Source organism: Salvelinus fontinalis, chromosome 12 (assembly GCF_029448725.1).
Source record: "Salvelinus fontinalis isolate EN_2023a chromosome 12, ASM2944872v1, whole genome shotgun sequence".
Taxonomy (NCBI): Eukaryota; Metazoa; Chordata; class Actinopteri; order Salmoniformes; family Salmonidae; genus Salvelinus; species Salvelinus fontinalis.
The window spans coordinates 5,573,200-5,591,213 of record NC_074676.1 but is presented as its reverse complement, the minus strand read 5'-3'; the positions used below and the strand labels follow the sequence as shown (position 1 = coordinate 5,591,213).

Sequence of the window (18,014 nt, the reverse complement as noted above, 5' to 3'; positions counted from 1 at the left end):
TGATTTTGGCTCCAGCTTCAAACCGGCGGATGTGAATGGATTGATTAAAGAATTAGATGGAGATGGCTTTTATTTTGTATTGACTTCAATGCTGATGAAACCTCAGGTGGCTGGCTTTAGCAAATGTCAAAGATCGGCAATTAATGGATGAGAGACCCACAGGCCTTTTTCCTCAGCTAGATAATTAGAGCCCATGTCTTTTGATTAGCTGGTAGAAGATTTGTATGACTTAAATATTTAACAGGGTATTGGATAATGTGTTGCAAAGGCTTTATGGGGGGGAAAAATATGTGATTTTATTATTCACATTCTGTATTTGGGTTTACTACTATTGTGAAGTAACATTGATTGAGTAGAATATAGAGTATTTAAGACAACATCATTTTTCCTGCACTGTAAGTACGGACAGTTTAGAGTAATTTAAAGTACTCAAAAAAACAATGTTCAAGTTTCAAGGGCAGTGAAAAGTCTTTCTTTCAAGTTGTAAACCTAAAAATTCAGAAATCAATAAGAATGTAATACAAAAAATGACATAAAGTAAAACAAAAACACACAAGAAAGTAATGAAGTACACTATATACAGGGTCAGTCAGTTCCAGTACCATATTTGAAGTGCAGGGTTACTGGAGGCATACTGGAGTGATAGAGATCAATATGTGACTAGGCATCAGGATACATGATGAAGAGAGTAGCAGCAGCGTATATGATGGTTGTATGCGAGTGGGTGTGCGTGTGTGTAGAGTCACTTGTACAGTGCCTTCGGAAAGTATTCAGACCCCTTCACTTTTTCAAAATGTTGTTAGGTCACGGCCTTATTCTAAAATGGATTAAATTGTTTTATTCCCTCATCAATCTACACACAATACCCCATAATAACAAAGCAAAAACAGTTGTTAGAAATTTTTGCTAAAGGCCTCCCGGGTGGCGCAGTGGTCTAGGGCACCGCAGTGCTAGCTGTGCCACCAGAGACTCTGGGTTCGCGCCCAGACTCTGTCGCAGCCGGCCGTGACAGGGAGGTCTGTTGGGCGACGCACAATTGGCCTAGCGTAGTCCGGGTTAGGGAGGGTTTGGCCGGTAGGGATATCCTTGTCTCATCGCGCACTAGCGACTCCTGTGTCAGGCCGGGTGCAGTGCACGCTAACCAGGTCGCCAGGTGCATGGTGTTTCCTCCGACACATTGGTGCGGCTGGCTTCCGGGTTGAATGCGCACTGTGTTAAGAAGCAGTGCGGCTTGGTTGGGTTGTGCTTCGGAGGACGCATGGCTTTCGACCTTCGTCTCTCCCGAGCCTGTATGGGAGTTGTAGCGATGAGACAAGATAGTAACTACTGACAATTGGATACCATGAAATTGGGGAGAAAATGGGGTAAAAAAAAAAATGAATAAAAAATGAAAGAAATGTTTGCTAATTTATAAAAAATAACAAAAGCATTCAGACCCGTTGCTCAGTACTTTGTTGAAGCACATATGGCAGTGATTACAGCCTTGAGTCTTCTTGGGTATGACGCTACAAGCTTGGCACACCTATATTTGGTGAATTTCTCCCATTCTTCTCCTCAGATCCTCTCAAGCTTTGTCAGGTTGGATGGGGAGCGTTGCTGCACAGCAACTTTTCAGGTCTCTCCAGAGATGTTCAAGTCCGGGCTCTGGCTGGGCCACTCAAGGATATTCAGAGACTTGTCCTGAAGTCACTCCTGCGTTGTCTTGGCTGTGTGCTAGGGTCGTTGTCCCATCTCCACAGAGGAACTCTAGAGCTCTGTCAGAGTGACCATCGGGTTCTTGGTCACCTCCCTGACCAAGGACCTTTATCCCCAGATTGCTCAATTTGGCTGGGCGGCCAGCTCTAGGAAGAGTCTTGGTGGTTCCAAAGTTCTTCCTTTTATGAAGGATGGAGACCACTGTGTTCTTGGGGACCTTCAATGCTGCAGAATTTTTGTGGTAACCTTCCCCAAATCTGTGCCTCCACACAATCCTATCTCAGAGCTCTACGTACAATTCCTTTGACCTCATGGCTTGGTTTTTGCTGTGACATGCACTGTCAACTTGTGGGACCTTATAAAGACAGTTGTGTGCCTTTCCAAATCATGTCCAATCAATTTAATTTACCACAGGTGGACTCCAATCAAGTTGTAGAAACATCTCAAGGATGATCAATGGAAACAGGATGCACCTGAGCTCAATTTCGAGTCTCATAGCAAAGGGTCTGAATAATTATGTGAATAAGGTATTTCTGTTTTTGATTTTTAATACATTTGCAAAAATGTCTTAAAACCTGTTTTTGCTTTGTCATTATGGGCTATTGTGTGACGAATGCTGAGGATAAAAAAAAAAAATCTATTTCAGAATAAGGCTATAATGTAACAAAATGTGGAAAAAGTCAAGTGTTTTCAATACTTTCCGAATGCACTTGATGCTCATGTTCATTGAGTGAAACAAGATCTGGAGCAGGAAGATACAGTATCAAAAGAAACATACTTCCTCTTCGTGTGGGAGTTAGACGAATATTGTTTCATTCATCCTGGAAACTCGTTACCGTTTTCTAATTGAATTGCTCCTAAGCTAAGCACATAACTAATTGAATGAATTACTTCCTTCCTCTGTACCAAACCTACACCCTGGGCCTTCTCCTCCACGACAGACAGCAGTTTTTTATGCAGATCCTCCTGTTGGCACACACCTCTGCCAGACCCTCCATCAGGCTCTTTTCACCGTGATGTGTCGTTCGTCTTCTGTCCCGTAGTTTAGTCAACATGGCCCTGGTCCTGTGGCCCTCATCTTGCTTTGCCTGTCTTCTTCTCTCTCTTTCTCAAGTGTCTCGATTGCTCCATCTTTCTCTCTATCTCTCTCTCTCTCAACTGTCTCGATGCTCCATCTCTCTCTCTGTGTCTTTCTCTCTTTCGCTATCTACAGATGTAGGATCTTATTTTGATAACCCTGTAGCAGGAGAACTTTCCTGCAATACAGGAAATGTAAAATGTGTAGTGTATTTGAGGTTTAAAAAGGCTTCTGAAGTTTGTAATTTCCATTTAGAAATTTCAGACTTGATTTTCCCTTTACAGAAAAATGTTTCAACCCTTACCAAAATGCCCATTAATTATAATCTACATAATAAGTAACATTTCCTGTTGATGCAAGATTATTTTCCTGCTGTAGCAAACTGGTTCAAATTAAGATCCCACATCTGTATCTCTCAGATTATCATATTTTTGCAAATCATAGAGGACTGTTTAGACAGCTCTTAAGACATACATTGTTTGTTCTCTGTCTGCTCTCTGTACTCTTGAGAATGTCTTAAACAACAGAAGACCCCAGTTACAGGGCTTTTTAGCTTACGTCACTCTCAGAAGAGGCAGTGACTCTCAGCTAATGCTGGTGAGTAGGTCTATTCTCAGAGAGTTTAAGACTTAACTTCATTTTCATGGCATCGCATATATTTCACGCTCCCACATTATGGGTATTAAGGGATTGTAAGAGGAATGTTCTTATCCAATGTTCCTAACCTGCAGGCATAGGCCTATTAGTCCAAACCTTCACCAAGCACACCCAAGTTCCACACATTTATTATAGGAGTTGTCAATATTTCACAAGATGCTGCACCTTGTGGTGTTAGATTTCCCCTAGCATGGCTTTTGAAGAGCACCTGCTTCTCAAACACAACTGAGAACTGTGTGTGTGTGTGTGTGTGTGTGTGTGTGTGTGTGTGTGTGTGTGTGTGTGTGTGTGTGGCTAGAGAGAGAGAGAGAGAACATTTAACCGTGAAAACACTACAATTACCAAAAGACCCTGAATGATTGAATGCAAAACCTGTCTGAAGTGTACTACTGAGGTTGTGGTGGGACATTACAGAGTACTAGGGGTACAGGGGTAGTACTGGGGTTATGAGAGAGTCACATTCTGGGCTTGGTCATGCGTTGGCTCCATGTCAGTAGAGATTACAGCCTGGGTCTCTGGTCCGATCAGCTTTCCTCTGGCCCGCGTCCCTGTCTGCCCCCTCCCAGGTCCCAGCGTGCTCCCTCTTGTCCCCATCCCTTTTCCATCCCCTCACTGTCTCTTCTCCATGGTAACTGCCCCTCCCTCGTCCCTGACTTGTCCCTGCCCCTCACCTTCTCCTCCCCCTCCCCCTCCCATGTCCATGCCCCTTCCTTCACCGTGTCCTCTCCCTGCCTGCCCCCTCCCTATGTCTCCTCTCTCTGCAAGACCCATGAAGAGTCTCCCTGTTCTGTTCTCTCTAGTCTGGTCCACTCCCATAATTATTTTCAGCTGCTTCAGTAAGTTAACCACTTAGGAGGATGATGTTGCTTTGAATTACCTAAAGGTCAAAGTTGTTACTACGTAACAAATATTCTTATTTTGTTTATTTATACATTTACAAGGGTCATTCAAGTGTTTCTTGTTATCCTACACGTGTTGAGGGAAGAAACCTTGAACATGAGCATGTTTCAGTCCTAGCTGCAGTGTATCAAATAATCTCTTTTGATTGATTTGTTTAGTCTTGTATAACCAGGCCACTCAGGAACGTTCAATGTCATCTTGGTACTGTAAGCAACTCCAGTGTGTTGTGTTTTAGTTTATTGTCCTGATAAAAGGTGAATTTGTCTCTAAGTCTCTGTTGGAAAGCAGACTGAACCAGGGTTTCCTTTAGGATTTTGCCTTTTCTTAGCTCTATTCCATTTATTTAAATAAAATAAAAACTAATTTGCTGATGACAAGCATACTCATAACATGATGCAGCCACCATCATACCTCAACATATGAAGAGTGGTTGTCAGTGATGTGTTGTTTTGGATTTGCTCCAAACACAAGGCTTTGTATTCAGGACATAACATTTATTTCTTTCCCACATTTTTTGCAGTTTTACTTTTTTGGAAACAGGATGCATGTCTTGGAAGATTTGTATTCTATACAGGTTTCCTTATTTTGATGCTGTCAATTAGGCTAGTATTGTGGAGTAACTAAAATGCTGTTTATCCATCCTCAGTTTTCTCCTATCACAGCCATTAAACTCAGTAACTGTTTTATAGTCACCATTGGCCTCATGGTGAAATTCCTGAGAAGTTTCCTTCCTCTGCGGCAACTGAGTTGCATCTTTGTAACATCTTTGTTGTGACTGGGTGCATTGATACACCATCCAAAGTGTAATTAGTAACTTCACCATGCTCAAAGGGATATACAATGTCTGCTTTTTCTTTACCCATCTACCAATAGGTGCCATTCTTTGCAAGGCATTGGAAAATCTCCCTGGTCTTTGTGGTTGAATCTGTGCTTGAAGTTCACTGCTCGACTGAGGGACCTTACAGATAATTGTGTGTGTGGTGTACAGAGATATGAGGTAGTCATTCAAAAATGATGTTAAAACACTACTATTGCACATGGAGTGAGTCCATGCAACTTATTATGTGATTTTTTAAGAACATATTTACTCCTCAACTTGTTTGGGCTTTCCATAACGAAGTGGTTGAATACTTAATGACTCAAGACATTTCAGCTTTACATTTTTTATCTATTTGTAAAAATGTCTAAAAACATAATTCCACTTTAACATTATAGGTTATTGTGTGTAGGCCAGTGACACAAAATCTCAATCTAATCCATTTTAAATTCAGGCTGTAACACAACAAAATGTGGAGTGTGAGTACTTTCTGAAGGCGATGTATATCTGTGTCCTTGCAGTAATCCAGTTTGGGTTTGTGACCCTGTTCGTGGCGTCGTTTCCACTGGCCCCACTGTTCGCCCTGCTCAACAACATCATCGAGATACGCCTGGATGCCAAGAAGTTTGTGGCTGAGCTCAGGAGGCCGGTCGCTGCGAGGGCAAAAGACATTGGTGGGTTTACAGTTCAAACTCTGTCTGCACACAGGTTCTTTTTTATTACACTCCTACATTGATTCCTGTCACAATAATAAACATAATATTGAAGTCACTCCAATACAAGTGATTTACAAAGAAGGAGAAAAAACACTCATTATCTTTGGGATTCTTCGGGCCCTTGAGTTTTTCCTTAACATGTGACCAGGGCTTTAAAGTGCGACCAATTTGGTGTGCGAAATTTTGCTCTTCCCGACCTGTAGTTTGAATTTGGGATGATCATTTTTAAATAATAATTGTTGGAATTTTAAGGCTTCGGTGTACTGTTGTTTCACATGCGCAGTTTCGCTAGCGTCATGCTTGCAGCATTACTACAGCAAAAACGTATTCTTTCTAGCCCAAACAGTTCAAAGGATCTTAACCCATATTATACCGCCGCCAACAAAAGTCATTTTTGTAACATTCATAAACCATGTTGTGGGCTGTTCTAAAACTATTTGCGGGCTGTTAACCATTTGTTTTACACATTTTTCAGTCATGTATTGTACCTCATTAACTAGCTAGCTAGCTAAGAACCTGATAACTTTACCGATATATCCAAACAGTTGGGAGCACAGAAAGAAAGGAAAATGGATAGTTTCTTCAAGAGATCAATTATCATAGGAATGAATGAATGACAGATCGTCACAAACCGTCACAAACTAAGGAGTGTTAATGTTAAGTGGATGACCATATAAAACATAGCCTTATGCTTTAAACTGTTAGAAAGCTCAGATTCTTTGCTTTTTTATTGTATTTATTATTTATCAATGATTTGTATGCACTTTTTGCACTAGTATGCACTGCTATAGTAAATAGTATGAAAAATAGTTAATTGCTGATTTCATTTTACAATTGTTTTTAATCGATTACAGAGTTTAATAGTGACATATACAGGGTTGCAGATGTAATTACAGGGTACAGTGAAATTATTGTGCTCCTAGCTCCAACAATGCAGGACAATGTTAAATAAAACAATACAAATATAATAAAAATAGATCAAAATAAAAATAGATCAAAATAAAAATAATAATATATACATATTAACAACTGTGGCAATGATAAATATCCATTGGGGTGGTTGCAGGGTAAATGTCTGGGGGGAGGGGGGGGGCAGGAGAGGGATAGGGGTGGCTATTCAGCAGCCTGATGGTCTGGAGGTAGAAGCTATTATCCAGTCTTACAGTTTTTGCCATGATGCTACTCTACTGCCCGCATCTGAGTGATGGAAATGGGGAGAACAGGCCAAGGCTCAGGTGGCTGGGGTCCCTGATTGTCTTCTTGGGCTTCCAGATACACCTGGTGTTGTAGGTGTCCTGGAGGGCAGGCGGTGTGCTCCGAAAGGTACGTTTTGCTGAGCGTACCACCCTCTGTAGCTCCTTGGGGTCCGCGGCAGTAGAGTTGGCGTACCAGGCTGTGATTCAGCCCGACAGTATGCTCTCGACGGTGCTCTGGTAGAACACTGTCAGGGCCCTCGGAACAGGCCGAATTTCTTCAGCTTCCTGAGGTTGAAAAGTCGCTGTCGTGCCTTCTTCAAGTTGCTGTCGTGCCTGCCATGTGGTTCGACCGTTTCAGCTCCTCGGAGATGAGTACGCCGAGAACCTTTACATTTTAGACTGTCTCCACGGCGACTCCATTGATGTGGATGGGGGTGTGCCCAGCCTGGTTCCTGCTGAAGTCCACAATCAGCTCCTTTGTTTTCCTGACGTTGAGGGAGAGGATGTTGACCTGGCACCACGCCGTCAGAGTGCCTACCTCCTCCCTGTAGGCCGTCTCGTTATTGTTGGTATTTGGGCCTACTACTATCGTGTCATCAGCGAATTGTGTGAGGCCACGCAGTTGTGGGTATACAGGGTGTACAGGATGGAACTAAGGACGCACCGTTGTTGGGCCATCATGTTGAGAATCAGTGTCGAGGAGGTAATATTGGCTACCTTCACCACCCAGGGGGGCGGCCCATCAAGAAGTCCAGGACCCAGTTGCATGGGGAGGAATTCAATCCCAGGGCTGTGAGGTTTGTGGTGAGCTTAGAGGCCACTATGGTATTGAAGGCCGAGCTGTAGACGATGAACAGCATCCTCACATATGCGTTCCTTTTGTCCAGGTAGGTGAGGGCAGTGCCGATGGCGATTGCATGGTACGTGGATCTGTCAGGGCGGTAGGCGAATTTCGTATGCTATGATCAACCTACTCATGAAACATGTGGGAATAGGGCTTGCAACGTTTCATCTACATATAATCTACATATACTCACGATCAACTATGAAGTTGACATGATATACAATTTCAGCTGCCTTAATACTGTAATCATTTTGTATTTAATTAGCGGTAAGGGAAAATCAGACTTATTTTGTGGTGCACTGCTCTTCATCATTGCTGTCTCTAGCCCTGTGAACGAGTTGATTTGTCCTTTTGTGATGACGACAAAGTGGTTTTGTATCTTGCAATTGTGTTCGTTTTTTTATGATTTGTTATTCAATATAAAATGATGTGTGTTTGTCATAGAACGATGGGACTGTTTCCTATCGCTGCAGTAGACGCTCAGCTTTACAGCACTGTGCAGCCTGTGTACCTGTAACGTACCGTTTCGTCACAAACTGACAGACAGTCCAATCAGCAAATGATCATTAAGGCGGGACTCCCGAGCCTCCAATGGCTGTGGATATGTAACCCGATAGCTCATAGTCATTCAAGGCCAAGTGTTTTGAAGTAGGGAAGCTGGGCTTTTAGCCAGAACTTCCGTGAAGCCATTTATAAGCAAATTACCTTGATATTCCTTGATAAAACAATTAAATTATAACGGAAATTCCCCCAAAATGGGGGTATTCATATTTAAGATGAACCCAAAGAGAATGATTGTTGAGGAATGGAACCCAATGAATGGAACCCTTTGTGATTGACTGCCTTAATTAACAAATATATTTGTTATAAGATTGTAATATCAATTACCATCAAGAGTTCTAACTCTCATGTGATTCTGCTTCTCTGATTCTAGGTATATGGTACAACCTTCTCCGAGGTGTGGCTAAAGTGGCCGTCATCATAAACGTAAGTCATTCCTGTAATCGCAGCAAAACATAATAGTGACCAAATGAAAAAAAAAATAATAATCTGACTTTAACATATACTGTTTTGATTGTTTTGAATGTTCTGCCAAAGGTACTGTTTTTTATTCCATTTTATCCATTCCACAACCCCCTCAACAATAACAAGTCTGCACTTAAAACTAGAACATATTTCATTGAAGCTCAGCCCTGGTCCACACAACATTTACTGGGAATTTATGTCACCACTTTTGGGGGGGTTACTTGTAAAAGCTCATAATAAGGCTTTTAAATGCTTGCCCCTCTGTGCAGAGAAGACCATATTTGGTCAGAAAGAGAGCTAGCTTGGTTCTAAATTCTACACCAGGCTCTCACTTCACTTCCAAAGGGATCACAATCGTCATGGCAATGGCGAGTTGAGATCCAGATCTGGGTTATTTATGACATTCAATCAAGATGGAAGGGAGGGATCTCCTCATCTCCATTCTCTTATTGATAATGTTTTCAACAGTAGAGGATGTCAATGTGTTTTTACTTTAAGGCCTTGGATACACTGTAGGTTTATGTGCTGACAAATCGCAGAACCCAGAATCAAATATCGCGTGGTTACTGGCCAGCTTCTCAGGTTAGGGTTAGGGTTAGGGCTAACATTTATGTTAACAGTCAGTCACCAAAGACTATGTGCTGACAGGCAGATAGTTGCAGATGAAACAGCGAGATGGCACCGACAGACATGGCAGCTCTGCTTCTAGCAATTAATCAACTTTGAAGTATTTCGTTTTTTTGTGTGTTATTTCTTACACTATTAGCCCAGAAAGTTTTTTGTGTTATTACATACAGCCGGAAATAACTTTTGGATATCAGAGCGGCGGTAACTCACCAGCACTACGACCAGGAATACAACTTCCCGAATTGGATCCTTTGTTTGCACCCCCCAGGGCAACTGAATTTATCCCAGAGGCTGCTCCAAGATGCTACCGGCGGAGAATAGGTATTTGGAGTGGACTTCTAGTCCGACTCAGGAGATGGGCAAACCATCCACCGCTTCCGAGTATATTACTTGTTAATGTTCAGTCTCAGAGAGACATCAAGGACTATAACATACTCTGTTTCACGGAATCATGGCTCTTTCTGGATATACTGTCCCCGTCCATTCAACCAGCTGGGTTCTCAGTACATCGCGCAGACAGGAATAAAGGCTTCCGCTTCTGGCGCCTCCAACTCAATCATCAAGTTTGCAGATGACACAACAGTAGTAGGCTTGATTTCTAACAATGACGAGACAGCCTACTGGGAGGAGGTGAGGGCCCTGGCGGAGTCGTGCAAGGAAAATAACCTCTCCCTCAATGTCAACAAAACGAAGGAGCATGGACTTCAGGAAATAGCAGAAGGCGCACGCTCCTATCCACATTGACGGAACCGCAGTGAAGGTGGAAAGCGGACATTTCTGGGGGGAATGGCCCTATCCCTCACCCTCCGATCCAACAGGTCCCAGGCGTGCTCAATGCGATTGAGATCCGGGCTCTTCGCTGGCCATGGCAGAACACTGACATTCCTGTCTTGCAGGAAATCATGACCAGAATGAGCAGTATCGCTGGTGGCATTGTCATGCTGGAGGGTCATGTCAGGATGAGCCTGCAGGAAGGGTACCACATGAGGGAGGAGGATGTCTTCCCTGTAACGCACAGCATTGAGATTGCCTGCAATGACAACATGCTCAGTCCAATGATGCTATGACACACCGCCCCAGACCATGACGGACCCTCCACCTCCAAATCGATCCTGCTCCAGAGTACAGGCCTCAGTGTAACGCTCATTCCTTTGACGATAAACGTGAATCCGACCATCACCCCTGGTCAGACAAAACCACGACTTGTCAGTTAAGAGCACTTTTTGCCAGTCCTGTCTGGTCCAGCGACGGTGTGTTTGTGCCCCGTTGTTGCCGGTGATGTCTGGTGAGGACCTGCCTTACAACAGGCCTACAAGCCCTCAGTCCAGCCTCTTTCCGCCTATTGCGGACAGTCTGAGCACTGATGGAGGGATTGTGCCTTCCTGGTGTAACTTGGGCAGTTGTTGTTGCCATCCCGTACCTGTCCCTCAGGTGTGATGTTCGGATGTATCGATCCTGTACAGGTGTTGTTACACGTGGTCTGCCACTGCGAGGACGATCAGCTGTCCATCCTGTCTCCCTGTAGCACTGTCTTAGGCGTCTCACAGTACGGACATTGCAATTTATTGTCCTGGCCACATCTGCAGTCCTCATGCCTCCTTGCAGCATCCCTAAGGCACATTCACGCAGATGACCAGGGACCCTGGGTATCTTTCTTTTGGTGTTTTTCAGAGTCAGTAGAAAGGTCTCTTAAGTGTCCTAAGTTTTCATAACTGTGACCTTAATTGCCTACCGTCTGTAAGCTATTAGTGTCTTAACAACCGTTCCACAGGTGCATATTCATTATTTGTTTATGGTTCATTGAACCATGGGAAACAGTGTTTAAACCTTTTACAATGAAGATCTGTGAAGTTATTTGGATTTTTACAAATTATCTTTGAAAAACGGGGTCCTGAAAAAGGGACTTTTCTTTTTTTGCTGAGTTTATCACAAGGCCATCAGAATGTTAAATAGCAATCACTAGGTTACTCTACCCTGCACCTTAGAGGCTGCTGCCCTATATACTGCACATAACCATGGAATCACTGGTCACTTTAATAAATGTTTTCATATTGCTTTACTCATTTCATATGTATATACTGTGTAATGGTATTATATTCTACTGTATTTTAGTCAATGCCACTCCGACTCCTAATATTTATATATTTCTTAATTCCATTATTTTACTTTTAGATTGTTGTGAATTGTTAGATATTACTGCACTGTTGGTGCTAGGAACACAAGCATTTCGCTACACCCGCAATAACATCTGCTAAATATGTGTACGTGACCAATAAAATGTGATTCGATTTTTGTAGGTGGTATAAAGCACACTGAAGACAGCGCTCCTTTTGCTGAAGTTGACCCCTATATTCAACCAATATAGCATTCTATAAAGCCGTTGACCAATATGAATTACCAAAATTTGCCTTAAACAGAAAAATGTGTTTCTTTACTCCACAGATAATGCGCAAATATTATATACAGTACAAGTGAAATGTTTGGACACACCTACTCATTCAAAGGTTTTTCTTTATTTTTGCTATTTTCTACTTTGCAGAATAATAGTGAAGACATCAAAACTATGAAATAATACACATGGAATCCTTTTGTAAACTCCCCAAAAAAGGGTTAAATAAATCCAAATATATTTTAGATTTTAGATTCTTCAAAGTAGCCACCCTTTGCGTTGATGACAGCTTTGCACACTCTTGGCATTCTCTCAACCAGCTTCACCTTGTCACGGATCCCTCCGGGAACTTTCATTACGCACACCTGGCCCCTATTCATTAGTAATTGTATAAGTGTGCCCTTTCTTCACCAGTGTCCTGTCGATTATTGTTACAGTGTCTGTTGGTTCGTGTGAGTACCTGTGCTATGTTGTTTTGGCTTCTTTGTCACGTATATTATGCAGATGATTACGGTTCTCGTCCCGTGTGATAATCATTGTGCGATTGTGTATTTAGTCGAGGTACTCCTCGCTCTTTTGTTTTGGTTTCTACTCTGTGTTTTGTATATCTGTTTGTTTGGTCTTCACCCCTGTGCCTTTACACGGCACGCTGTAATTTGGGAAATAAACACCCCTATTACGCATTCCTGCGCCTGTCTCCCAACCCATTTAAACCAACGTGACACACCTAGAATGCTTTTCCAACAGTTTTGAAGTAGTTCCCACATTTGCTGAGCACCTGTTGGCTGCTTTTCCTTCACTCTGCGGTCCAATTCATCCCAAGCCATCTCAATTGGGTTGGGATCGGGTGATTGTGAAGGCCAGGTCATCTGATGCAGCACTCCATCACTCTCCTTCTTGGTCAAAGAACCACACATGTGGTCATCCGTTCACCTACTTTGCGTCTCACAAAGACACGGTGGTTGGAACCAAAAATCTCACATTTGGACTCATCAGACCAATGGACACATTTCCACCGGTCTAATGTCCAGAGCTCGTGTTTCTTGGTCCAAGCAAATATTTTATTCTTATTGGTGTGATTTAGTTGTAGTTTCTCTGCAGAAATTTGACCATGAAGGCCTGATTTATCCAGTCTCCTCTGAAAAGTTGATGTTGAGATGTGAATTTATTTGGGATGCAATTTCTTAACTCTAATGAACTTATCCTTGGCAGCAGAGGTAACTCTGGGTCTTCCTTTCCTGTGGCGGTCCTCATGAGAGACAGTTTCATCATAGCGCTTGATGGTTTTTGCGACTGCACTTGAAGAATCTTTCAAAGTTCTTGAAGTTTTGCAGATTGACTGACCTTCATGTCCTAAGGTGATGATGAACTGTTGTCTCTCTTTGCTTATTTGAGCTGTTCTTGCCATAAAATGGACTTGGTCTTTTACCAAATAAGGCTATCTTCTGCATACCACCCCTACCTTGTTACCACACAACTGATTGGCTCAAAGGGTGGCTACTTTAAAGAATCTCAAATATAAAATATATTTGGAGTTGTTTAACCCTTTTTTGGTTACTATATGATTCCATATGTGTTATTTCATTGTTTTGATGTCTTCACTATCATTCTACAATGTAGAAAATAGGTGTGTCCAAACTTTTGACTGGTACTGTACATAGAATAAACAAATACGTCTGTTCATTTGCGGAAATGTTTTGGTTATGTTCAATGGTTGCCTGAAGAGGGCGCTCTACCAGCAGCTCATTGAACATCATTCAGCCTTAGGTCACAATGTGAGAGAGAGTAGGCATTGTAGGTTTGACGGTGAGTAGCTTGCCACAGCCAGCATATATGAATAAAAAATGTAATAACGTTCAAATGTGAAGAAGCGACGTGTGACATACGCCCAGTTTCTTGAAACGGGTCACATTTGTTACATCCTTATATGTCTTCAGGTGCTTTCTCATTGATCACTGTCTGTCTCTCGCCAGGCGTTTGTGATCTCCTTCACGTCAGACTTCATCCCGAGGCTCGTCTACCAGTACATGTACAGCCCAGATGGCTCCATGCACGGCTTTGTCAACCACACCATGTCATATTTTAACGTCTCAGACTTCCAGGATGGTAAAGAACCTATGGACCCTCATCATCTGGGTTACCAGGTGGAGATGTGTAGGTGAGAGAACGCACAGCACTGGGTCAACAACTTATATTTTTGCGATAAATAATTACAGTGTAATGACCATGTAATGTCTTAATTTTCTGTACCGTTAAAATAAAGTGCTACCAATTTTTGTCATGCGTAAAAATAAATAGTTGTTGCGATAAATAGTTGTTAATAAATAGTTGTTGCGATAAATAGTTGTTAATAAATAGTTGTTGCAGTTAAGAACAAAGTATTATTTTCAATGACAGCCTAGAAACAGTGTGTTAACTGCCTTGTTCAGGTGCAGAATGACAGATTTGTACCTTATCAGCTCAGGGATTTGAACTTACAACCTTTCGGTTACTAGTCCAACGGTCTAACCACTAGGCTGCCCTGCTTTAGTCCTTGTAATCAGTTGACTCTTGACTCTAGGTATAAAGACTACAGGGAGCCCCCATGGTCCAACACGCCCTATGTGGTCTCTAAAGAGTTCTGGGCGGTCCTGGCTGCCCGACTGGCCTTCGTCATAGTCTTTCAGGTGAGTGGAGGAGAAGTCTCTTCGTAGTTGGTAACACACTTGTCTGCAAACACTTCTATATGCCTCCCCACCAGAGACCGGGGTTCGATCCCTGTTTCCACCCTCCCTTCCCACTGTGTCTCCCCCCTTCATCTTACTCCATCTCAACTTCTGAACTGTCTAAATATAGCATGAAAAATAAAGAAGAATGCTGTTGCTGGAAGTGTACAGTTAGTGGCAGATTTTACAGCTACAGTGTATGTAAATGTAACGGATGTGAAATGGCTAGCTAGTTAGCGGTGGTGCGCGCTAATAGCCTTTCAATCGGTTACGTCACTTGCTCTGAGACCTTGAAGTGGTGGTTCCCCTTTGCTCTGCAAGAGCCGCAGCTTTTGTGGAGCGATGGGTAACGATGCTTCGTGGGTGACTGTTGTTGATGTGTGCAGAGGGTCCCTGGTTCGCTCCCGGGTCGGGGCGAGGGGACGGACTAAAGTTAAACTGTTACATATATGAGGGATTCAAAGACACGCTCATTTTGCTTTGTGAGATTAGTATACAGAAGGGATCATCAACTAGATTTTTTTGTTGAGTGAATGGTCGGGGGGGCGGAACATAAATACAAATTATTTGTAGACTGCAAATTGACCGCAAGATGGCCAGACGGATATAATATTTGACTAAAATATAATTTAGAATCTTGCTTACATTTGTATATGATCACATGTGTTTCTCTATTATGCGTGGGAATACTTGAGAACAGATTTCCCAAATTAAAATCCCTTGGAGATGATTTGTGGTTTTTACAGTCTTTTATTTCTAACAAGTTTTTGCTCAAAAACTTGGGGGGGGGGGCAAATGAAACCACACCCACGGGCCACCAGTTGGGGAACCCTGGTATACAGTATACTTCCTGTTTCCTGCTGGTTGACCAATGACATGCTGTCTCTCCACTCCCTGTAGAATGTGGTGATGCTGATGAGGGACTTAGTGGACTGACTATATATGGATTTTCTATATTGATGTCATTAGTGCGTCAATAGAAAATATATTAGCGAACACATTTACAATTATTTGGGGAAACAACGTGAATATTTGTTAGACAAAATATATTTCAAATGTTTCACCTCTCTTCCCTCCCTGTAGAACGTGGTGATGCTGATGAGTGACATTGTGGACTGGTTGATCCCAGACATCCCTAAAGACATCAGCCTCCAGATCCACAAGGAGAAGATCCTGATGGTGGAGCTGTTCATGAAGGAGGAACAGGGCAAGATGCAGTTCATAGACAGCATGGCTCCTTGTGACGGCAAGCGGCGCAACAACCACGCCCCTATAGCCCGCTCGCGCTCCATCCCACACACACACAGTCACACACACGCCAACAACTTCTAGCAGCTACTGTGAGGTGTAGCCTTGCAAGCTAAGCCAAAGGGTTACTACTCTCTGTGTCTTTATCCTTGTCCAGACATTCCGTAGAAAGGGAGAAGTGTTCCCTTGTCGAGGCCGAACTACGAGAAACAGAAACAGTCCGAGTGCACAATGCCTTTCTGTCAAACCATTCAGTGAATAACTAAGTAGCTAACTGCCAAACCAGTTAACTAACTGCCAACCAGCGGGGTCGTGGTTTTGAGGTTGATCTTAAATGTGGCGGACCATATGCCATATTCAGAGCAGCCAGAGAAGAGAGAAAACGTTGGTTTAACATGTTCTTTACATGCTTTACCTTACAGCATATCTGGCATCCAAGGTTTTTCTATGTTTGCCTCTTTATAAACAGGATGTAGATTATACATCATCCTTTGCTCTTAGGACTCAGCCATATCCATGGTGCAACCGTGCAAATGACCACTCTCATAAACGCTAACATTTTTATTCAATTGCTACACAACATTATTGATCAATTATTTTCTTTACCTAGATTTTTTTTATTGTATTTTTAACTAAAAAAAAAAAACGAACTTGGATATCTTGAAATGTACGTGTGTAGAGGAAAGGATATAATCTTAAATGGGTGAGAGGTTTTGTATGTCTTTGATTCAAAGATCTCAAATGTTTTTAGCTACCAAGCACACAGTTGAGCATGGTTGATACAGCACCTGGGTGTGGGCTCCCATGCTATCATATAGCAAAAGCAGTTAGTAGAGTAGTTTATTGCGTTACAGTATACAAGTACAATAGCACTGTATGATGACTAGATGCTGCTAAACATAGTAAAACACCTTTGAATGACTTTAGTTCAGAACATACAACTTTAGCAGTGTTGTGAGAATACACCCCTGTTGTAACATGTACAGTTCAGGCAAATCTTTCTCTGCCACAATACATACATTAAACCATGTGACGTCTACGCTTCATAGCCAATCAGGATAATATTTTACGTATGGATTAATAATAATGAAACCTTTCAATTGTACTTCAAATTGTATATTGTTTACACTTACTTCTGTCTACTGGATATACGAAGAAATATAATATTTCTCATTCTTTACTTGCTTTTCTTCAGAGGACAAGGACACGTTGATCCTTTTATATGTCTAACTAATGTCTTCATACAAAATGAGAGTAATTTCATGGCAGCATATTTTACTGCATTGATACTGACTGTGTTGTAAATGTATAGGTTATCTGCCTATTCATTTTGATGTGATGCTGAATAAATAATGCATTAAATTGAATGTAAACAACAATGTGGTATGGCTATTGAGTGCTGTCATGTTCTTAGGCTAGGAAGAGAAATGTATTCCAAAAAGGATTGGGGCCTTTGCAGTAACTTAGAATGTAATAATAGGGTATCGGTATCAAATGCAATAGAATCTATTTGAACCTAGTTTGTTTAAACAGTTTTTTTTTATCCAACATTCAAATACACTACACCGCCAAAAGTATGTGGACACCTGCTCATCGAACATCTCATTCCAAAGTCAAGGGCATTGATATGGAGTTGTCCCCCACTTTGCTGCTATAACAGCTTCCACTATTCTGGGAAGGCGTTCCACTAGATGTTGGAACGTTGCTGCAGGGACTTGCTTCCATTCCGCCACAAGAGATTAGTAAAGGTTGGGCACTGATGTTGGGTGATTAGGCCTGGCTCGCAGTCAGCGTACCAATTGATCCCAAAAGTGTTCGATGGGGTTGATGTCAGGGCTGTGCAGACCAGTCAAGTTCTTCCACACTGATCTCGACAAACCATTTTTGTATGGACCTCGCTTTGTGCACGGGGGCATTGTCATGCTGAAACAGGAAAGGGCCTTCACCAAACTGTTGCCACAAAGTTGGAAGCAAAGAATTGTCTAGAATGTCATTGTATGTTGTAGTGTTAAGATTTCCCTTCACTGGAACTAAGGGGCCTAGCCCGAACCATGAAAACAGCCCCAGACCATTATTCATCCTCCACCAAACTTTACAGTTGGCACTATGCATTAGC

At 42.3% G+C, this 18,014-nt stretch overlaps 1 protein-coding gene across 8 annotated transcripts in view; it reads left to right on the top strand.

Moving 5' to 3' along the window:
• The window catches only part of LOC129866692 (anoctamin-1-like), a 64,685-nt gene extending 47,408 nt beyond the window's left edge, over positions 1–17,277 (top strand). For all 8 annotated transcript variants that reach the window (XM_055939505.1, XM_055939501.1, XM_055939503.1 and 5 more), the window contains 5 exons: positions 5,669–5,821; positions 8,838–8,890; positions 13,919–14,103; positions 14,506–14,611; positions 15,734–17,277. In XM_055939505.1, coding sequence (XP_055795480.1) covers positions 5,669–5,821; positions 8,838–8,890; positions 13,919–14,103; positions 14,506–14,611; positions 15,734–15,982 — 746 coding nt within the window. In that variant the 3' untranslated portion in view covers positions 15,983–17,277. The remainder of the gene's footprint in view (positions 1–5,668; positions 5,822–8,837; positions 8,891–13,918; positions 14,104–14,505; positions 14,612–15,733) is intronic.
• Positions 17,278–18,014: the final 737 nt, after the last annotated feature.